General features: G+C 37.4%; 1 protein-coding gene across 7 annotated transcripts in view; it reads right to left on the bottom strand.

The window, feature by feature from the left end:
• The window catches only part of PRKG1 (protein kinase cGMP-dependent 1), a 1,340,287-nt gene that overhangs the window by 9,243 nt on the left and 1,306,724 nt on the right, over positions 1-24,320 (bottom strand). For all 7 annotated transcript variants that reach the window (XM_081557175.1, XM_081557164.1, XM_081557186.1 and 4 more), the window contains 4 exons: positions 17,817-17,956; positions 16,235-16,324; positions 7,924-8,065; positions 6,253-6,416 (listed from right to left, as the gene is read on the bottom strand). In XM_081557175.1, coding sequence (XP_081413301.1) covers positions 6,253-6,416; positions 7,924-8,065; positions 16,235-16,324; positions 17,817-17,956 — 536 coding nt within the window. The remainder of the gene's footprint in view (positions 1-6,252; positions 6,417-7,923; positions 8,066-16,234; positions 16,325-17,816; positions 17,957-24,320) is intronic.

The raw sequence follows: 24,320 nt of genomic DNA, 5'->3' as shown, positions 1-24,320 counted from the left end.
TTTATGGCTGAGTAATATTCCATTGTATATATTCACTGCAGCTGCTTCTTTATCCATTCATCTGCTGATGGGCATTTAGGTTGTTCCCATGTCTTGGCTATTGTAAGCAGTGCTACAGTGAACACTGCGGTGCATGTACCCTTTCTGACCATGGTTTTATCTGGATATAGGTCCAGGAGTGAGATTGCGGGGTCATATGGTAGCTCTATTTTTAGTTTTTTAAGGAATATCCATACTGTTCTTCCTAGCGACTGTACCAATTTACATTTCTACCAGTAGTGTGGGAGAATTCCTTTCTCTCTACATTCTCTCCAGCATTTATTTGTGGATTTTTGATGATATCCATTTTGACTGGTGTGAGGTGATACCTCATTGTAGTTTGGACTTGCATTTCTCTAATAGTGATATTGAACATCTTTTCATGTGATTTTTGGCCATTTGTATGTCTTCTTTTAAGAAATGTCTATTTACGTCTTCTGTCCATTTTTTGATTGGGTTGTTTGTTTTCATGATGTTAAACTTCATGAGCTGTTTGTAAATTTTGAAGACTAAATCTCTTGTTGGGCACATCATTTGCAAATAACTTCTCTCAAACTGTGGGTTATCTTTTCATTTTGTTTCCTTAGCTTTCCATTTTAAGTAGGTCCTATTTGTTTATCTATGGCTTTATTCCCATTATTCTGGGTGATGGATCAAAAAAGATATTGTTTCAATTTATGTCAGAGAGTGTTTTGGACTTAATGTTTTCCTCTAGGAGTTTTATAGTGTCCAGTCTCACATTTAGGTCTTTAATCCATTTTGAGCTTATTTTTGTGTAATAAGTATTTTCTGTTTAGTTTGTCATTAACTGTTACCTGTCAGTTTAAACCACTTTTTATAATGTATTAACATTGAATTCTATTTAGTATTCTCCTAGAATTTAAGGATTTTCTCTTTATATAATGTTATGGTTGAATATTCTCTTTGCTCTCAAGGTAACTTGCCAGTTTTTATTTTCACTATAAAAATGAAGCACCACCACATCTTGGATTTATTGTTAACAATGTCATGTTTTTTATAACTTATATTTTTACTTTTGTATTTATGTTAGGAAGACAGGGCTTCCCTTGTGGCTCAGCTGGTAAAGAATCCACTTGCAATACAGGAGACCTGAGTTCAGTCCCTCAGTTGGGAAGATCCCCTGGAGAAGGGAAAGTCTACTCAGTCCAGTATTCTGGCTTAGAGAAGTCCGTGACAGTCCATGGGGTCACAAAGAATTGGACACGACTGAGCAACTTTCACTTTCATTAGAAAGACAACAAAAATCACTTATTAAAGGTGACTTTTGTTGTTTTTGCAAGTCATGTATGTCTTGTCCAAGAATATTCATGCAGTATGTGAAACATATAAAATTACTTAAAAGTAAAAATCACCCAGTGCCCTTAAATAATAATAGATACTTACAAATATAATTTCATACATTATGTAGATGGAGAGACCTACAAGATTATTATATATCCATGCTTTTCAAAATTAAAAAAGAAAAAACTATTCAATTTAATTTTGCTTGAAGTTAACATGAGGATAAAACTGAAAGAAATGCTGAATTTCAATATGTACTTGTTCACCAACAATATTAATTCCTAAATGTCTATTAAGAAAACTTTTTTTGCTCAGAAATAAACACACACCTATGGTCAATCTACAACAGATAAGGCAAGAATAAAGACAGTCTCTTAAAAATGTGGTACTGTGGAGACTAGACAGCTATGTGTAAAACTAGAATACTCTCTAACACCATACACAAAACTCAAAGACCTAACTGTAATGTTGGATACAATAAAATTCTTGGAGGAAAACATGCAGCTCTATATCATAAAAACAAACATTCCCACTTATGATTACGGGTTAAGACCTAAATAGACCTTAGAAAAATGCAAATCTAAACTACACTGAGGTATTACCTCACACTGGTCAGAATGGTCATCATCAAAAAGATCTAGAAACAACAAATGCTGGAGATAGTGTGGAGCAAAGGCAACCAACCCTGCTACACTGTTGGTGGGAATGTAAATTGGTGTAGCCACTAAGGAAAATATTATAGATGTTTCTGAAAAAGCTAAAAATAGAGTTGCCATATAACCCAGCAATCACACTCCTGGACATATGTATCCAGAGAAAACTCTAACTGGAAAAGATGCATGCACCCCCAATGTTCATAGCAGCATTATTTACAATAGCTAAGACATGTAAATAACCTAAATTCTGTCAACAGATGGGTAAAGAAGATGTCCATGCATTCTATAGAATGGAATATTCCTCAACCATAAAATAGAACAAAATAATGCCATTTTTAGCAACATTGATGTACCTAGAGACTGTCATATTGAGTGAAGTAAATCAGAGAAAGACAAATATCATATATCACTCATATATGGAATCTAATTTTTTTTTAAAATAAATTTATTTATTTTAGTTGGGGGCTAATTACTTTACAATATTGTAATAGTTTTTGCCATACATTGACATGAATCAGCCATGGGTTTACATGTGTTCCTCTTCCTGGACCCCCCACCCACCTCCCTCCCCATCCCATCCCTCTGGGTCATCCCATTGGGAATCTAATTTTTTAAAAGAGAAACAAATGAGCTTATTTATAAAATAGAAGCTGACTTACAGATACTGAAAATAAACTTATGGTTACCAAAGGGGAAACATAGCAGGGAGGAGGAAATCAGAAGCTTGGGATGAACAAACACACTGCTATTAAGATAGATAACCAACAAGGACCTACTGTATAGCCTGGGGAACTCTACTCAGTATTCTGTGATAACCTATATTAGAATCTGAAAAAGAGTAGATTTATGTATAATTGAATCACTTTGCTCTATACCTGAAATTAACACAACATTGTAAATCAACTATACTCCAATTAAATTAAAAAACAAAAGAAAAAATATTATTTTAAAAACTGACCTTGGAGTTTTTTTCTTTTATAATGACATAATTCAATTGTAAAAAATACTTAAGATTCCTAATTGTGAATGATAACAAATAAGTATGCCTGTAGTTTTTCTTACCTTCTCTCTCCCACCTGAAACTTTTAAGATTGCCAAAAATTTTAATGTTTCCATCTGCTCAATAACCAAAGTTATTTTGATTCATCTCTTAGTTGACTTGGTCATTCAGTAGTGTTGCTAAGAAAGGCCTGGGATACCCACATTATATGTTGTCTTTATATTTCAAGAATAACTTAATCTCGTACAAATTAGTTATTATACTCTGTCTCTCTCAGAACTACATAGTTCTTGATATTCCATCTTTTGGCATTGAAGGTACTATTGAGAAGGTTGAGGCCAACTTTAATTCAGTCCCATCCCATATATGAAATGCTTTTGTAGCTTACAGACCCATATGATTATTTTATTATTTCTATCACTGAAGTTAGCAAATTACACTAGGACACATGGTGGTGTTATTATTCTGAATCTGTTTCCCCAATGCCGATGTCATTGCCGATTAAAGGGATCTCCTGAGTCCAGTCTGTGTCATGGGTTTTCTGTTACCTAATTGAGTATGTTTTCTATCACATTTGTAATCATCTCTTCATATACATAGCGGACAGAGGAGCTGGGCAGTTCATGAGGTCAGAAAGAGTTGGAGACATGACCTAGTGACTGAACAGCAACACCTTCATATACATAGTTGTTTTTCCTATTTCCTTTGACTTCTGTATCTTCTTTCTGTAACAATTTATATAACCTTTTTTTTTTTCCCCATTGTTTTCCCTAAGTCTGTTTACTCTCTCCCTGGTTGGGTTTTAATTGCTATTATTCTATTTTTCTGTTGCTTATGTATGATTTTATGTTGCTTATAATATGATTTTCAGCTTTCTACTGTTTCTGAACTCTGCAGGTTTACAACTTTTGTCATCTATGAACACTCAGATATCTTTGAAGATATATTTTTAAAGAGATAATACTTAACAGCCACAGAGAAATTCTAGATCAATTTGTCTGAACTCTTCCTATGTTTCTTTGAATCATTTTTCCTGTATATTATCTAGCTACCTTTGCCTATGTATCTTACATCTAAAATTAACAGAAAACACCAATAAAGTCTATTAATTTGAAGTCAACATAAGTGTTTCAAGAGTAATGATATACAATGTCCATAAGTGAAATAAAAAAACACCACATAACCATTCCTGGCAATGGTAGTACTAGGAGTAGCTGTTAGCATTAATGGAGTGTTTCTTATGTTCTAGACTTTCTAAGTACTTCGTAGATTCCTTGTATCTTCATAACTGTGAGACCAAAAGTGCCATCTTTCTCATTTTCACTATAGCTACTAGGTTTTCATAAGTAATTTGTTACATTACACTGCATGCTTCTTCTTAGATCTGAATTATTGGAATGATCTTCAAACTAGCTTCCTCATCCTTCCAATTTGCTCTACACGTTACCACTAGATTGTTTTTCTTAAATACTGTAACACATGTCACTCCTTTATCAGAAACTCTTCAATGACTGCCTCTCTGGATGGAGTCCAAACATTCAGGTATAGCACTCATTATTGTTGAAACATGACTCTTACTGATCTTCCATCATCCTTTTTTATGTTTTTGAACAGTTCAGTTCAGTTCAGTCGCTCAGTTGTGTCCGACTCTTTGCGACCCCATGAATCGCAGCACGCCAGGCCTCCCTCCCTGTCCATCACCAACTCTCGGAGTTTACCCAAACCCATGTCCATTGAGTCGGTGATGCCATCCAACCATCTCATCCTCTGTCGTCCCCTTCTCCTCCTGCCCCCAGTCCTTCCCAGGGTCCTTTCCAATGAGTCAACTCTTCGCATGAGGTGGCCAAAGTATTGGAGTTTCAGCTTCAACATCAGTCCTTCCAATGAACACCCAGGACTGATCTCCTTTAGGATGGACTGGTTGGATCTCCTTGGAGTCCAAGGGACTCTCGAGTCTTCTCTAACACCACAATTCAAAAGCATCAATTCTTCGGTGCTCAGCTTTCTTCACCATCCAACTCTCACATCCATACCTGACCACTGGAAAAACCATAGCCTTGACTAGACGGACCTTTGCTGGCAAAGTAACGTCTCTGCTTTTAAATATGCTATCTAGGTTGGTCATAACCTTCCTTCCAAGGAGTAAGCGTCTTTTAATTTCATGGCTGCAATCACCATCAGCAGTGATTTTGGAGCCCAAAAAAATAAAGTCTGACACTGTCACCACTGTTTCCCCATCTATTTCCCATGAAGTGATGGGACCAGATGCCGTGATCTTAGTTTTCTGAACGTGGAGCTTTAAGCCAACTTTTTCACTCTCCTCTTTCCCTTTCATCAAGAGGCTCTTTAGTTCTTCTTCACTTTCTGCCATAAGGGTGGTGTCATCTGCATATCTGAGGTTATTGATATTTCTCCCGGCAACCTTGATTCCAGCTTGTGTTTCTTTCAGCCTAGCGTTTCTCATGATGTACTCTGCATATAAGTTAAATAAGCAGGGTGACAGCCTTGACGTACTCCTTTTCCTATTTGGAACCAGTCTGTTCCATGTCCAGTTCTAACTGTTGCTTCCTTTTGCACAGTACTCCCCCTCTATTTAAGCCATACCTCTGCCTGGAATGTGCTATACTTTTTATTATTCTTCCTGTAAGATCCAGCTAGTCCTATGTGCTTCAAAAGCCTCCCTGGACAAATTTAATCTTCTTCTGAACTCTTTATTTCATAATGACCCTCTTAATCATTGTGCTGAGTGAGCCCAAGGCTTCATGGTGTTATTTGTTTTTTTTCCTTGTTTATGATCTGTTTTATACTTGGTCGTATCTGTGGTACCTTTTTTAGTTGTTAGTGACTACAGTATTATTACACAACAGATCTGCATTTACATTTCAATTAGATATAACAATTGCTAACAGGTTCTCTTACTTCTATGAAAAACAGACTATATTTTTATGACTATCATCTTTCTTGCTGACTAAATGACTAGGCTCAGATCTCACAGAAAGACACTAGATCCTTCCACATTCACATATATATATATAAATAATGAGACCAAGAGTTGATGTTGAGTTTGTTGTACTCATCTGACCCATTTTAGTTTTTGCTTTAAGAATCCCTGGTTATCTGCATAACTAATTAAAAAAGTGTGGTAACAAGATCTGTGAAAGTACTTTAAGATAGTCTGATCAGAGTGACAAAGGCAAGAGGGAGTAGCTGTTTGCTGGTCTATCTTTATCGGCAGTTCTCTATCAATGTCCATACCTGCCAGTCAGAAGCTCATACATGAGGATTCCCAGTGACCAATAGTCGGCTGAAATGTCATGGCCTTTGTTCAGGATGATCTCTGGGGCTACATATTCTGGAGTCCCACAAAAAGTCCATGTTTTCTTTCCAAATCCTATTTTCTTTGCAAAGCCAAAATCAACCTTACAAAGAGAGAAACAAGATATTTCAAGCCACTTTTGATTAAGCTTAAAAGTGGAAAAGTTACTTTGTTGAAGTATACTGATGATAATCATAAAATAAAAACGGATGCAAACTATTGTAGTCCTGTCTTCTAAAAGGAGTCATCTCTATTTCAAACAAACAAAGCCTTCCTGATCAGTTCAGTTTCAACAGGAAAAGTTGAAATCTTAACATAGGATAAAATTCACATCATTGAAAATAAAGGCAAATCTTTCTTTGCAGAAATACTTTCCGTTTTTCTTTCTTTCATGCCAGTTGAGATTGGGGCATAAACAAATAATTTCTCCTTTACTCAGACATATTTTCCAGATATCTGCTGGATTTAATGAAGTTGACAATTCATTTAATATTAATTGGAAGCTCTTTTTATTGTTGAAGGAGCTGAATAACAAAGTTATGGAACTAATAACTCTGTCTTTAGGAAACAGAGATAAAATTGAAATGTAATCTACATTTTCCTAGAAAACGTTTGAAGGAGGAGCCTCAAATGCAGAAAACCTATTTTTTCTAAAGCAACTGGTTGAGAATATAAATAATTATTTGCCATTAATTACTTATTAGTGGCATATAAATTTCTTTGAAAACCATAGTTTGAACAAAAATTCCAAAAACTTAAAAAATAGAATCAGGGACTGAAAGATGCAAAGTCTACAAAAATTATGCATTTTAAAATAAGAGAACTTCCTTTCTACAGTAAATCTTTAGAGCTCTTGACCAATTTTATTATTACTAATATTATTACTAACATGGACTGGATAACATTTCCTGTAAAGCCCATTTTTTTCCACTATCATTATTATTAGTATTAGGCTGTGCTGGCTCTTTGTTGCGGTGCAGGGGCCCTTCATTGCTGCGTGAGGGCTTTTCTCTAGTTGCGGTGAGCAACGGCTACTCTCTAGGTGCGATGTGCGGGCTTCTCATCGCAGTGAGTTCTGTTGTTGCAGAGCATGGTCTCTAGGACACATAGGCTCCAGTAATTGTGCTGCATGGGCTCAGCTACTTCATGGCATGTGGGATCCTCCTGGACCAGTGATCAAACCCGTGTCCCCTGTATCGGGCCTCCCAACCACTGGACCACCAGGGCAGTCACGTTAGCATTATTCTTAAATCTGAAAATAATGATTCTCCATAATACAAATACCTGTTCCCTTTGGATGTTAGAAAGCCAGCTAGAAAAAGGACTTCTATGAAGCTTTTCTGGGTCTGAGGATACATGTGATTAAGCATGATTAACACCTGTTTATGGGTGTTTTGCCAGGATTTTATTAATTCAAAGCTAGCCAATTTAATTTCTCATAACCCTATTTAACTTGAAAGAATAGTCAGTTGAAAACAGTAATGCTGAAACCTGTTTTTTAAAATGTTATATAGTAAAAGAAAAATGAGATTGTAATGTTCACAAATGAACACAGCTTCAAAGACTAGTATTTAAAATGCAGGCAGAAACCATGTGTGAAACATACTGACCAGTTTGGCATAACCTCGGTGATCTAGGATGAGATTTTCTGGCTTGAGGTCCCTGTAAATGATTCCTTTGGAATGCAGATAGGCAAAAGCTTCTACCACACATGCTGTATAAAATCTGGTTGTAGAATCTTCAAATGACCCCCTGAGATACAGAAAATGGGGAATAAAAAGTATGAAAGAAATTAGTTTGTCTAATAAGGTTTAATTTCTTATTTCACTCTATTCCTATGTCAAAATTTGACCCCTACTGTCCTACTGTCCAAATGTCATATGGCTACCACTGCATTGGGTTTTAAAAACCATTTAAGGGTTAAGGAATTGTTTGCTCTCTTGAGTAGGATGATGAAATCTAACACTGAAGAAGAGGTCTGCCATTTACCACGTTTCATGTTGGATCACCCCAACAACTCACTACAGTCTAAAAAGGCACAGTTTCAGAGAGGTAGGCAGAAGAGAGGCAAATCCTATTTCAGATCCTGTCTACCAAGGGGTGTTTTTTAAAGAAGAGAGTATGAATATAGTCATATTTATTCTTAGCTTGTTTTTTGAATCTTTCTAAATAATAACATATAATTCCTGAGAAAGTGAATAAAAGTTAATGTTTTCAAAGAACCACTTTGGAAATGAGTTACAACGCTACTGATAAGAGCGTATCACAATCTAAGTATTCTTATTTTAATGTATTTATTTCATTAGTTTGCTGAGCTGGGTCTTAGTTGCGGCATTCGAACTTGCAACTGCAGCATGTGGGATTTAGTTCTCTGACCAGGGATCGAACTTGAGCCCCTTACATTAGGAGCACAGATTATAAGTCACTGGACCACCAGAGAAGTCCCTAAGTAGTCTTCTGATTGAAGACAGACATTATCTATTTCCTGTGCTACTGCTTTCTTATTAGAAGGAAAAGAAAGAGCTAAAAGATAAATAGAAGGAAAAAGGTAATTGGAAAGGAATGTTTAAACTCAATTATGGTGTTTGGCAACAAAGCTCTTTGTCTCTGTGTGTGTGTGTGTGTGTGTGTGTGTGTGTGTGTGTGTTTATTTAATGAAATAACAAAAAAGGAAACACCTTATCATCTAATGTTAACTCCTTGGCTCTAGGGCAGAACTTTTATACTTTACCTGTCCTCATCCTCCCACCATGGAATCCCTTGGAAAGATAAACTGCCTCCCCCTCCCCTTCTTTCTCAAACAGTAGTAAATACAATTAAATAATTTCATGAAAATTCAAGAAAATTAGTGTGAACATTAGCTGATTAGCTCTTGAGGTGGCTAAGATATAACAGGAGAGCAGGTTTGGGGGAATGCACAAAGTAGAGACCTGGAATTTGCTTTCATGAGAGTCACTGATACCAGTTTGCATTTTGCTCGCATTTGTTTCTTTTTCAGTATTGAGGAGTAAATTCTAACAAACTGAAAAGTAGAATATGGCTGCTATTCTGCAAAACTAATCAGTGACTCTAAGGCTAAGGCAGCCATCTTTCAGGTCATGTTTTAGAAACATGTAGCCTCCTCCAGAAAGTTCTAGTCTAGTCTTCATTTCAACTACTGATGTCCCCCAAGCTGTCAATGAAATAATTAGCTCTTTCCAAAGGGAATGTCTTTTTTTGAAATACAATTTGAGGCTTAAGTGATATCTATTTCTTAGAATCTTAACTGTAATAACTAAATTCCTAGTATCTTTCTACAACAATACTTGGGTGGAACAATTTGAACTTAAAAGGACAATAAAAAGTTTCATTAAGAATGTGTGCATGCTCAGTTGACTAACTGCATTTATATTAGGAAATGAATGGTATAGAATATGCTACGATTGTCTTTTGACTTGGAGCTATCTTTGCAGCACTAGCACTATATAACCCTGCGTATTGGAAAAGGGATTAGGTGCAAATGTGCTCAGTCATATCTGACTCTGCACCCTTGTGGACCGTAGCCCACCAGGCTCCTTTGTCCATGGGATTTTCCAGGCAAGAATACTGGAGTGGGTTGCCATTTTCTCATCCAGGGGAATCTTCCCTAATCAGGGATTGAACCCACGTTTCCTAAGTCTCCTGCATTGCAGGCAAATTCTTTACTGCTTGAGCCATCAGGAAGCCCTGTGTATTGCAAAAGAGGTAGAGTAGTACCTTAAAGGTTCTTTCATCTTTGACCTTAATTATGTTTCTCTATCAAGAGCAGCATATTTCTTTGAGATATCATTTGCCTGAATTAGTAAGCATCCATGTGTAGCTGATTAATATACAGTTTTAAACAGAGTGCTGAATACAACCTCAATCCCTTCTCAATGGAGAGCATTGTAAAGAAAAATCCAAACAAAAACAGTACATGGAATTGGGCTTTGTCTTTTTTTTCACATTACATGCCTTATTTTGATGAGAAAATTGATTACTTTATTGTAATAGGACTGTCTAATTGTGGTAGGGTGGACCTTTTCCAAAGCCTACAACTCTTGCTTCCTGTTAGAAGAGTTACCTCTGCTGTCTCAGTGCTGAGCAACAGATCTGTTTCCCTTAATATTCCATTGTTAATAAAACAGAACCAAAGTTTAAAGAGAGGATACACTTAATGAAAGATCAATTTCTCATGGTATCTCTGCTGAGTGATATTCATATTTAGCAGAAAGACAAAACAATCTTACTACAAAGTCAGATTCCTCAGAGGTGATAGGTTAGGAATGTGAACTCTGAAGCAAAGTCCTGGACTGAAATCTGAGTTCCACTTACTGTTTAATCTTAAACAATTAACTATGCCTCTCTGGGTCTTAGTGTTGTCATGTTCAAAATGAGGCTAATAACAGAAATTCTCTCTTTGGGTTGTTGTGAAGGTACAAAAAATTTGCAGTGTGTATTAAAATAAGTGCCTGGCACACATCTGGTACTCAGTAAATAGTTGCCATTATGGTATGTGTGTGAGGGACTCCCCTGGTAGCTCAGATGGCAGAGAATCTGCCTTCAATGTGGGAGACCCAGGTTTGATCCCTGTGTCGGGAAGATCCCCTGGAGAAGGGAATGGCAGCATTCAAAACACTCTTCTTTAGTGCAACCAGTGTCTTAATCTAGGAAAACTGGCTGATAAAAGACAGTCTTTGGGGGATGGGAGTGGGGAGTTTGCAACTCTAATTATCACTATTATTGAAACATTTGCTGTTTCTCACTGCTGTTTCTCACTTTGAGTCAGCTCTGAAGAGTTTTTTGCTAATCTCGGTTCTTTTCACTTTCTCCATGCCTCTCACAAGTGTATAGGTGAAAATTATCCTTTTACAATCGAAACCCTCCTTTTTCCACCATGAAGGAACTGACGTATATCATTGGGTCTTTAGTTCCTGATGACTTGGTTCTGAGCCATTTTGGAATTTGGACGGCTCTAGAAAGCTGGTTTCTAGTTCTTCGGATCTGGATTTATCTGGATTGAGTATCTCATATATATTTGCAACTGATTTTAAAAATTAAGTAAAAATTTTTCTGAAATCCATTTTCATGTTATGTGACAAGTCAATACAATATATGCACACAAAGTGCTTACCAGAAACAGTTTCATCACTAAACATTTAATGTAGGGAATCTGAATTTTAAAATACACTTTTAGAAAGCAGTCAAAAAGCATAGCATTAGGCTGATTCACAATGAAAAATTACCATTAGAATTGGAAATGACAGTGTAAATTTGATTTAAAACAAAAATGAAAGCTTGTTTTATCAACAGAAAGTTGCTTAAAGAAATAAATCATTGCCCTATAGAGCTCTCTGAAATAATAAATTATGCCTTGACAGTTGGGTCATTTCACTTAACAAGTAAGGAATAGGCTCTTGAATCTTCTGTGGGAGTGAGTAGGTATTTTATCTTAGCTAGATGGCAGTAAATAACAACAATTTGATTCAGGGAATTCAAGGGTTATGTACACTTATTAATATACTCAAAATTTAATCACGGTGTTTAATCAGCTTGTCATAAACCAAGTCCTGAAATGGCAGAATGTAAAAAGACAAAGCATCTCTTACTGAAGACTAAGTTCCTTCTTTTCATTAGTGAGTATATAAACCTGAAGCATCGTATTGCCACTTGTTAAATTAGGGAGGCTAAATTATGAAAATACTCATTTCCTTAAAAGTAGTTTCAACCACACCAAGAAATGACACATTTCCACCTAATGAGTCATCTAAGATGGAATTCAAGTAATCACCTTCCATAAAGTAGCTGGAAAAAAGGAGAATGCATATAGAAAGTTACTTGCTGGCTTATAAAACATATCCAGGAAGAGTGAAGACCAGAAGTGAGATGTGAAAATTATGGCTTCTTCATTATTTAATATATTCTATGATAGCTCAGCTGCTAAAGATTCCACCTGTGATGCAGGAGATCCCGTTTTGATTCTTGGGTCAGGAAGATCCCCTGGAAAAAGAAAAGGCTACCCACTCCAGTATTCTGGCCTGAAGAATTCCATGGACTCTATAGTCCATGGAGTCGCAAAGAGTCAGACACGACTGAGCGACTTTCATTTTCATAGGAAAAACGAACATATACTTTTAAAAAATGCTAATAGTTTATTATATATATATTCATTATATTGTAATATATATTTACTAATATTAATATGTAACATATAAATACTAATGCTATATAATATATCCTAACATAAGTATATATACTTACGATATTAACCACTTACATTTTTAAGAAAGTTGCAAGGGTTGCTAATTCTGTAACTGTTATAGAGGAGAGGTGAATACAGTTTGCACCAATCTATTCCAAATCATGGAATAGAATTTGTGGGGAAAAGTCATAAACTAGAAGATAAAACATGATAGCTAATGAAGAATAAACTAGGGAAATAACTGCAAGAATTAACCTTTCAGTGCCATAGATATTTCATATTTCAAAGATGAGAAAATATTTAATAGTCCTCAAAACCTGTTTGTAAATACGGTATCAATTCTTACTTCTTGACGATAAATAAAAAAACTGCCCTGTGTTCTTTTTCTACGCTGATGAGAAGAAAGAGTGAGAAGCAGGAAATGGTCAGCTCAGCTGGAAGGTAAAGCAAGGGAGGATGTCATTGCTATTAGAGACTTCCTGCGCTAAATCCCTGAAGCTCAGGGGTCACACAAGCCTTTCTTCAGATTAACCTGACAACCAGTACATTTCCTTTGTGCTTTCAGAATAGCTTCTTCCTTACTAATACTTACTGGGACATGAGAGGAAAATTAAACAAACTGAACAATATGGTTTGTTTTGAATATGGATATTTTATATACACTGTGACTAGTAACATAGTTTTCTTTTACTCTTTTTTTTTTTCTTTTGGTTCTAACAATTAATGTTTAGGATTATTCTGCCCCAGTTTAAACAAGCAATGAGAAAGCTAGTCTGTGACAATATTAATTGGAGCCTGGATGTCCAAAAGTATGTTTTTCCTCCAGCAATTTCTTGAATAGGAAAAAAAATCTCTTGAATAAAAGTAATAAGGCTACCGACATATATAAGAAAGAAAGTTGGCAGAGGACAGTGACTCTGATATTATTTTATATGTGTTAGCTCCACTGCTTTTAATGTCTGAATCTTTAGTAAACATCAGGTAACTGCTGTTTCTCCAGAGCATGCCTCAAGGAGTATTTAATACACTGGGGAGACTTAGCAACTTGTACCCCAAACCCAAGGATGATAAAAGGGAGGACAAAGGAAAGGTTCAAAAAGCAGCCTGGTAGAGGTAGAGAAAGGACCGTCACTCATCTTCTCCCTCCGTCCTCTCCTCCCAAGATAAGTGAAAGTGAAGTGAAAGGTTCTCAGTCATGTCCAACACTTTGCCATGTCATGGGCTATACAGTCTGTGGAAATCTCCAAGCAAGAATACTGGAGGGTTGCCATGCCCTCCTCTAGGGGATCTTCCCAACCCAGGGATCAAACCCAGGTCTCCTGCATTTCAGGCAGATTCTTTACCCGCTGAGCCACCAGGCAGATAAGCTACTTCTTAATAGCATTCCTTTGCTACCCTGATAGATCAAAAATACATCTCACTTGTAAGCCTTGGCTAGCATTATGTACCTAAAAAGTGCAGAATCAAAGTAAGGATAAATATGAAATATTTTATTTCAAAAAAGTTGAACATTGATGCCTATGCATGTTTCAGTGGACTTTAGGTTAACATTTATTAATTTTTTGAATGATTAAAAAATTTTTTATTGTTGTTTGTGTCTTGTTAAAGAAGTTAGTAGAAGTTTAAGATAGCTGTTCCTCTGCCTAAGTGGCTTATTATTGCTTTAATATTTACTTCTACCTGTAAATCTCCTATTCTAATTAGAATAAAGTAGGGAAGAGATTTCAAATACTTCAGTAGATTGAAAGGTCAGGTCAAAAATAAGATAGTAGAAGCACATTAGGATAGACGAGATATTAAGTCACAAATCAGAATATTAACTTTGTGCAACAGCCTGTAAGTTATGAGGCATGTTCAGTTCATTTCAGTAGCTCAGTCGTGTCCGACTCTTTGCGAACCCATGAATCGCAGCACGCCAGGCCTCCCTGTCCATCACCAACTCCCGGAGTTTACCCAAACCCATGTCCATCGAGTCAGTGATGCCATCCAACCATCTCATCCTCTGTCATCCCCTTCTCCTCCTGCCCCCAATCCTTCCCGGCATTAGGGTCTTTTCCAATGAGTCAACTGTTCGCATGAGGTGGCCAAAGTATTGGAGTTTCAGCTTCAACATCAGTCCTTCCAATGAACACCTAGGATTGATCTCCTTTAGGATGGACTGGTTGGATCTCCTTGCAGTCCAATGAGGCATGGGACCACATTTATTTGATTTATCATTTTATCCCTGGCCTCTATCACAATGACTGACATATAATCCATACCCAAATATTAACAGTCATGTAATAATCTGCTGTGATATAATAGCTCAGTACAGATGTTTAACCCTGTCCCCTCATGCCAAAATGATATATTCCCTAATAGGTTTATTTATCTTGAATTTAAGAAAATATTTGTGTAATAAGACACAGTGAGGTAAAAAGAAATCCATTTGACATATACAAGTAAGGCAAAGGGAATAAAAGACCTGAAAGGGCACAAAGACAGGAAGGCACCATAAGGATATAATTAGGAATGAGACCTTAATGCAACAGTTTATAAAGAACTAGCTGTTCTGTTTGGGGATATATACAAAATAACAAATTGTCAAAAAAAATAACATGGCTTTCTGGCAACATCAAGGCTGTCTATCCGTGAGTCTGAAAGATGTTACCTGATGAAAGAGAGTCTGTGGGGTGAGACTGTAACAAATAAAGAGATGTCAAAAGATGAATGTTCAAAGGAACAAAGATGCCTTTTGAATGATCATTCACAGAAAATATGCTTTTCTTTTTTTTAAAGTAAACTTTTAAGGTTAGTAATAATCTCCCAGGACATTTCATAGATTATTTTTTTAAAGACTGTTAGTTACATAAATAGGAACTAGAAAACTAATTTTGCATTATTAAAAGAAACAGGCAGTAACTAGACCAACTTTACTTGTCCTGAAAGGGCAAAAAGGAGTAAATCTAAGTTAGATTGGTCAGATGAAATACTGCTTATAAGTGGATTCATTTTCTTCCCAAGATCAGGTACGGAATGAAAAGGATGGCTGGAAATTCTGTTAATTTTGAAACCAAAGAACGAAAAGAAAGTGAAGTTGCTCAGTTGTGTGCAACTATTTGCGACCCCCATGGACTGCAGCCCATCAGGCTCCTCCATCCATGGGATTTTCCAGGCAAGAGTACTGGAGTGGGTTGCCATTTCCTTCTCCAGGGGATCTTCCCGACCCAGAGATTGAACCCGGGTCTCCCACATTGCAGGCAGATGCTTTACCATCTGAGCCACCAGAGAAACCAAAGAGAAATGTAAAAGTAAAGAAAAAATTTACTTTGGAAAAAATTCTTATCTGGAGAATGAGTAGAACAATTCAATGGCCATTAATCCAGATTGTAACTATTAAATAACAAATTCTCTTCATCATTAACAGCAATGAAGTGAATTCTAGCCACACAGTTGTCTGACTATGATATTCACTCCAAACTAAGGCCTTTGTATGTACCTTGACAGGTACCATTTTTAAGATGGACTGATCCTGTATCATTGGTTACAAATCTGAAACAGTGAGTTTCGTGTTCACATTAAATCATATGTGTGTAGTGGGTTGTGGCCCATAGTTACTTTACATTTTGAAATAGAAGCATATACAAAATGTAAATGTCTTTTATAATAATTCACTCTCCTTACAAACCATCACCATCAACTACATTTTCAAAGACATGACAGAAATTTCTTGAAACTCTTACCGATCCCTGAGAATGGTCCAGAGCTCTCCACCTAGGCAAGCTTCCATCAACATATACAAATATTTGCTGTCCTTAAATGTTCTGTATAATCTGTCAATTGCAAACAGAAAAACAAGGATTATAAACATTACTGTTTTTTAAAAGCATGTGAATATTTTTCATTGCCCAGATTATAGTCTTACTCTTGATTTGCCAAACTTGAAATTTTATTAAAAGAATGAGAAAGATATAAATTCATAAAGAGGAAAAAGGTTATGTTTATGATTTACACACTGTAGAGGGTAGACTCTCCTTTGAAATGTGTTGTGTTCAGTTGCTTTAGTCATTGCTGACCCTGCGATCCTTTGGACTGTAGCCTGCCAGGCTCCTCTGTTCAAGGGACTCTCCAGGCAAGAGTACTGGAGTGGGTCACCAAGCTCTTCTCCAGGGGATCTTCCCAGCCGAGGGATTGAACCTCCATCTTCTGCATCGCAGGCAAATTCTTTACTGTCTGAGCCACCAGGAAGCTTAATCCCAATGATTACGGACCAAGAGGACTTTTTGAGATTCCTCTAATTCCAATTTGGCTAACATTTCAAGCATGGCCTCTCGAGCACTATTTAGTGTTCATAAACATGCATAAACATAAACATGGATATACAGTGATGACACTTTGAAGTACAGATGTGTATGATACTTTACACTGGTCACTTAAATTCATGTGATACCCTGTTTTCAGCAAGTGCCACTGACAAATTAACTAGAAAATCTTCTGCACATATAAAAAAAAAAATCCCCATTGCTGTCCTATGAGTGCTCTCAAAATACTGAGATGGAACAGTCATTTCATTTTTTAAAATCTTCAAAAAATATTGAAATAAAGAATATTCAAGGTAAAGTAGTTTGATTTTTGGTATTAATAATTTGTCTTTCAAGTACCAGAGGTCTATGTAGAGTTCCAGAATAACTGAGGATAAAAATGGAACATTAGGAAGTCTGATTTTTCCCTTTAGGAAAAACATGTTTGTTTTTTTTTTTCAGAATCTGATTCTCATTTTTTAAAAATCAATATTTTTGTGCTTTCTTATTTAGTGAAAACTTTCTTAAAATCTGATTTAAAAATATGTTTCTTTGTGTGAATCAAATGTGCAACAGTGAGCACACATGGCGGAGAGTTTAGTGGCTGCTTTTCCACTTGGAGTGGAGGACTTGAACCCTTGGGCAGGGTCCTTGTTGTTCAGTAGCTAAATTGTGTCTGATGCCAGGCTTCCCTGTCCATCACCAACTCCCGGAGCTTGCTCAAACTCATGTCCATTGTGTCAGTGATGCCATCTAACCATCTCATCCTCTGTCGTCCCCTTCTCCTCCTGCCCTCAATCTTTCCCAGCATCAAGGTCTTCTCTAGTTAGTCAACTCTTCACATCAGGTGGCCAAAGTATTGAGGCTTCCACATCAGTGCTTCCAATGAATATTCAGGACTGATTTCCTTTAGGATGTACTGGTTGGATCTCCTTGCAGCCCAAGGGACGCTCAAGAGTCTTCTCTAGTACCATAGTTCGAAAGCATCAGTTCTTTGGTGTTCAGCCTTCTTTACAGTCCTTACCTCACTATGAAGTCAGAATGAGCCCCCTGCATTATCTGCTTCTCTGAGCGGATGTGTTCCTGCTGTCTTGTGTCCACAATGTGGCGTTTCTTGAGAATCTTCATTGCAAAGGTTTTGGATTCTTCACTTTTTAACTGGACCTTAAAGAAAGTCAGAAGGGAGTGAGAAAAAAAATCTACAGAGTTAATATAACAGTACATTCTTAGCTCCAAATTAACAGGTGCATGGAACATTGAAATGACACCCCGAACACCACCTGTGTCATGGTAAAGCCTCTCTGGAGCTGGATTTGGAATCCAGGGCTCACAGACATTGCCCAGTCTCATTCCACTGGCCCTGATACATTTTCACCAACTGGATTCCCAATTAGTTTTGTGTCCACTGGGATTAGAAGAGGGCAAGTGTATTTGATTCTCTTTGTATTATTTCATGTCATTTCATATTATGTGTTTGAGTATATTTTACCATTTTTCTCCTTGAATCAGAAAAGTAGAAATAAAAACTAATTTCTTCTCCAATCTTATTACTTCCAGTGAGTTTTGAAAAAGTAAGGCCATATGGTCCTATATGATTTTCCTCTTTAGTTCTAGTCCACAAACATTTCTAGAGTTATTTAATTCAGTGACAGACCCTTGTCTCTGCTGAGACTGAAAATTTATGTACTGTTACTTCTTTTTATCTCAGTCTTTCCCTTCTCTCCAGTTAAAGAAAAAAGAGATGGTAATAAAATTTTTTTGATTTTCAAAAGACTCTGGAAACTACTTTTCTTTGTCTTCTCAAAATAGGTATGATGGCTTTAATCCTCTCTGACCTTAAACTTTACTCCATGGTTATACTAACTGGGAGACCTAAGCTGAGCCTTGGTGTCCCTAGTGCTTCCAACCTCTGTTGCAGCCCCTCTTGGCTCTTGGTGACTCTGGAGGAGACTGGGTCCTCCGGATGCCATTCCAAATATAGGTGCTAGTCTGTGTTCACTGTTTTACAAAGAATTCAGCAAAGGGACTTGTAAGAAGGAGAGAGAGCAGAGCTAATAACCTAACATAAGTTATCATCTAGTGCTCTCAGGCCAAGAATCCTCAAGATAACACCAAACAGCCCACGTTTTTCTGAACTAATGAAAGCACTGGAGAAATAAGAGAAAAAGCCATTTCTGCTTTTCAACTGAAGTATGGCTGCCCCCTCTTTAGTTGTGAGTTGCTTACAGCTTTAGCTGCAAGGATGGTGAAGGTTCTAAGTGTCTTATTCACGCACACATGGACAGACTGAATTCAATTGAGAAACCATTAATGTGGCAAGGTCTTTAGAAGAAAACATTAAGACACTTCAAATAAAGAGGCTTCAGTTTGCTGTCAGCATTTAAGAATCTATGATAGTTTAGAAGGGAAAATGGATATTTGAAAATGTCTTAAACAGCTAAAGGCCCTCTATGCCGTTTGTGATACTTGTTGAGATGATAGATTAGTGTGACACAAATGAACTCAGTTATAGTTCATAGTAAAATAGAAAATGTGAAAATTCACTTCTAAAAGAAATTTGGACAGAGAAGAAAGATGACATGAAAAATGAGCTGTGTCAGAATACTAACATTCACATGGATGGACCTAGAGATTATTAGAGTGAAGTCAGTCAGAGAGGAATGTCACATAATATCCCTTATGTGCAGAATCTGAAAAGAAATGATGCAAATGAACTTATTTATAAAACAGAAACAGAATCACAGACTTAGAGAACCAACTTATGGTTGCTGGGGGAGTGAGGGGGGAACGGATAGTGAGGGAGTTTGGGATGGACATGTACACACAGCCAACAAGGACCTACTGTATCGTGGGAACTCTGCTCATTGCTAGTGTTAGGATGGGAGGGGGTTTTGGGGTAGCATGAATACATGTGTATTTATGGCTGCGTCACTCTGCTGTGTGCCTGAAACTATCACAATATTGTTAATCGACTATACTATAATATAAAATAACAAGTTAAAAAAGAGTGTTAACATTCAGAGAAGAAATCTGATCATACTCCCTCTTTAGAGTCTTACCCAGATAAATGAAAAGTAGGTCACACAATGTAACAGTTACTCTCTCTAGAGACGTTAACATTTTAACTTGTGTATAGGTTGGTTCAGTTCAGTCACTCAGTCGTTCTGACTCTTTGCAACCCCATGAATCGCAGCACGCCAGGCCTCCCTGTCCATCACCAACTCCCAGAGTTTACCCAAACTCATGTCCATCGAGTCAGTGATGCCAATTCTGGTTTTAGGGTGACAGGTCTGGACTTCAATCCTAACTCCACTTAAGGTCTGTCTCTCTTAGTCTTCTTGGGCAGCTGAGTAACTTCTCTGAGCCCCAGTTCTGGCTGAGGATAACACCACGTACTGTATGGAGTTAATTGTGACCCTTACATGAGAAAGTGTCGCCACATGGGCATTTGTTGTTGTCTCTCTACGTGTGTCTTGGAGAGATCAAATGTTATCCTTAAAACAAAGCTAGATCATGTCACTTCTCTGCTCAAACACTGCAGTGGCTTCCCAGCTCACTCATGATAAAGACAAAGCTGTCACAGATGCCTACAGGCCCTGCATCATTTGAACTCCTGCTCCCTGTGAGCCTCACTCCCCCCTTGGGGTCACTGTGTTCAGGTCACACTGGATACCTTGCTGCTCCTTGAGCACAACAAGCAAGCTCTTACCTCAGGCCATTTGCCCATGCCTGCCTAAATATTCTCCCACAGTTATCCTCTGGGCTTGCCGCTCAGTTTCCTAAATTCTCTGTTCAAATGTTTCCTTACTTAGTCTCTCCTCACACCAGTCTACATAAAAGAGAAACCACCTATTTCTCCCTTCCCTTTTGTAGTGTTCTATATAGCTCTATCACAATGTATATTTATTCTGTATTTATCACACCAAGTATTTATTCTGATTACTTGTTTAGTATCTGTCTCCTTTCACTAGTCTGTAAGCAACCCAAGACTGGGGATTTTTTTGTTCACTGTGCCTGACATAGGATAAATGCTCATGAAGTATTTGTTGACTAAGTGAATCAAAGAAAGAATGAAATAAGCCATGATGACTTATCACTGACAAAGCCACAAGAGAGCTGGTCCCTTAGCACCATACTGTGTATCTCTGAGCTTAATAGGATAAAGCAAGGGAACTTATAAATGACAAGCACATAGCATTTACTCTTTTTCTTCTTTCCCAAACTGCCCTTATGCATAAGAAGGAAGAAAAGATTTCAGTATGCTGATGTGGCATAGAAAATATACATACCAAATATCTATATAATTCAGCTCCGAATTTTCAGTTTTTATGCTTACAACATGTTTTCTTAACCTTCATTTTTCCTTGAATGGCTAAGATGTGGTATAATTACTGAGTACAGTAACAAAGCTGAAGTGGGGTATAAAGGAGACATACAATCACCTACTACATTAATAACATCATTTCTAGGATGTCAACTGAATTTTGGGGACAGTTGTCTATCTGCATCTAAATACAAAATATATTTATGAAGGGTCAAATAGAAATGTGTTCCCTGATATGTTAACAATGTTAACAATGTTAGGGAGATTTTTAGTTGATTTAGTTCTTTTTAACTTTTTTGAAATGGTTAACTTTTGTACAATTAGCATATCTCACCTGTATGATAAGTGAAAATAATGACTCTGGTCATTGAAAAATTTTTAAAGTCTCTTTTAAATATCTATTTATTCTGACTCTCTCAAAGGATTCTGGTGCAGTGGAATCCACTCATTTAGGATTCCATCTATGCAAAGACCTTGAGAAGTTGTGTGCAGTCGGATAACAACCTATTCAAGTTCAGGCTGAACCACACTAGTCGTATCCTTAAAGAACATACCTTATTTTTTTATTTCAACACAAACTCTCAGAGTAAGTTACAGCAATTTGTATTAAGTGGGTCTAAACTATTGTGCTTTCTTATGAAGGTGTTTTCACAAAACTAATCCATGAAAAAATTTTAAGGTGAAATTTAGCTTGCTTTTTATTTGTCCTATTGGCCAAATTAATTATTTGGTGGCTCAGTGATAAAGAATCCACCTGTAATACAGGAGATGCAGGTTCAACCCCTGGGTCAGGAAGATCCCCTGGAGAAAGAAATGACAACCCATTCCAGTATTCTTGCCTGGGAAATCCCATGGACAGAGAAGCCTGGCAGGCTACAGTCCATGGAGTCACAAACAGTCAGAAGCAACTTATCAACTAACCCACCACCACAAAATTAGTTATACCAACACTGCTTGTGCTGATTTGAGATAATGATGATAATGATTTTATAGCAGGTCAGCTAGAGATGACAGTGTTGAGTGCGGACAGAGGCAGGCAAAAGAGAAGGAAAGAGATGCATACTTTCCTTCTTCTTGTGCTCAGGAATCCTCCCCAGCCTGGTTCGTCAGGCATGATTCCCAGGTCTGTCTTTGCAGATCATTCCAATACCACCTAGATGTACAGGCTAATGCACTGGTTGAGAATGTGAATTTTGAAACTTGTCTACCTTTGTTTAAATATCAGCTTTTTTGGGGGGGAAGGGGGTGGGGAAGGATTGTGATCCTGGACACATTTCTAAAACTCTATTTCCTCATCTGTAATATGGGAATAATTCTTACCTGTGAAGATGAAATAAAATGGCCTATATATCAAACATAGTGTCTGGAACAGAGAACACATTCAGCTAGTTGCTTTTATTCTTTTGTGCTTCTTAGTTTAATGGTCTCTTCAGGCCAAAGCAATTGATCCACTACAGGAATGAAACTTTGAACCAGTTTATAGTCCCAACCCACCTACTTCACTTCTACCCAGTGAATAAGCAGCGGATTGAGAGGCTTTAGGTAAAAGATTGCTGACCCTTGTACCACATTGGTTTCTCTCTCAAGATTTCTAGAAAGGAAACATGAATAAAAAAATGCTAATACTCAATATCTTTCTTCTGTTTTTTATAAGTAATGCTATGTGCTATATCAGAAATTAAGATTAGCAAAAGTTTCATTTGTGTAAAAAGTTATTTTAACGTGAATCACTGGATTGCCATTTGAAGGAATATATGCTTGAGCAAGGTGAATCTTAATATGGGAATTTTTGACAAAGATTTTGACACATTCTTAACTATCAGGCTCTATCTGGTGCCCAAAAAATATGGACCTGAAGATGAGAGGCAGTACCACCAGTATTTTAAAGAGCTTTGAAGACACAATTGCTGACTGTATTTAAATATGTGCTTTCTTTTATCTGGGACAAACACTTGCTTTATAAAGGCTTGTCTTCTGCTGGACCTAATTCTTTACACTTACTAGGAAAGAGGGTTCTGATCAGAGCAAGGTTAAAATTAGCTCAGTGCAATGACTGGGGGTTGGCCATTCATCTATTGAACCTTTTTATTAACAGTTCATAGTTTATTTAGCACTATAGATATCTTTTCATTATTTTGGAAGAAAGTGGATTTCTGAACCATACTGTAATTAAAATAATTTATTAAATTAAGGTTTGAACTGACAATATCACATAGCCTATTATTATGCAAAATTCCTTTATAAAGTAGTTCAAGTTACATTTCCATGCACAACAGGAGAGGATGACTTGCTTAGGTAAGCTAATGCTATAGACCACAGGTGATGAAGTGAGTTTAGAAAAGCTTATAACAGGAAGAGGTGGGCAAGATGGCAGAGCAGGGAGACTGTGAACTCATATCTTCTCACAGACACAGCAAAATTACAACTGCTTACAGAGCTACCATCTATGAGAGTGACCTGAAAACTAGCAGAAAAGATTTTCTTCAACTAAAGACAGAAAGAAGGAATTGCCATGAAAAGAAGGAGAGGCAGAAACACAATACTGTCAGGACCCACACCCTTGGATCTGCAACTCACAAATAAGAGGAATATTACAATCACAGAAGTCGTCTCTAAGGAACAAGGGGTCCAATCTCATATTGGTCTCCCTGGCCTGTGGGTCCTACCCCTAAAATATCAGCCCCTATAACATCTGGCTTTGAAAACCAGCGAGGTTTGCGTTAGGGAGAGCAGGAGGGCTTTTTTCACTCCTAAGTGGCATGTACAAAAATCTCACACGCTTCAAGTCCCAGGAGTTTGAAAGGAGCCTGGATCAGAACTACTTACTAATCTCTGAGAGCCTCTGGAGAGGCAGAGGGGCAATAGAGCACCCTTGGTGCCATTTTAGGGAGCTTGTTCTACCATGTGGACACAGGCACTGCAAAGTGCAACTTCAGAATCCTCTTTCCTATTAGGCTTTCCTGGTGGCTCTGATGGTAAACAATCTGCTTGCCATGCAGGATACCCAGGTTCAATCCCTCGGTCAGGAAGATCCGCTGGAGAAGAGAATGGAAACACACTCCAGTATTCTTGCCTGGAGAATCCCATGGATGAGGGAGCCTGGCGGGCTACAGTCCATGAGGTCACAGAGTCAGACACAACTGAGAGACTCTATCCTAATAGTGCTGAGTACTCGGCACCAGCCCCAGATATGCCCCTCCGGCC

This window comes from Giraffa tippelskirchi, chromosome 2 (genome assembly GCF_054371585.1).
Source record: "Giraffa tippelskirchi isolate mGirTip1 chromosome 2, T2T-mGirTip1v1.2.pri, whole genome shotgun sequence".
NCBI lineage: Eukaryota > Metazoa > Chordata > Mammalia > Artiodactyla > Giraffidae > Giraffa > Giraffa tippelskirchi.
Note: the sequence above shows the minus strand (reverse complement) of the source record. Positions and strands in the feature narration are given on the sequence as shown.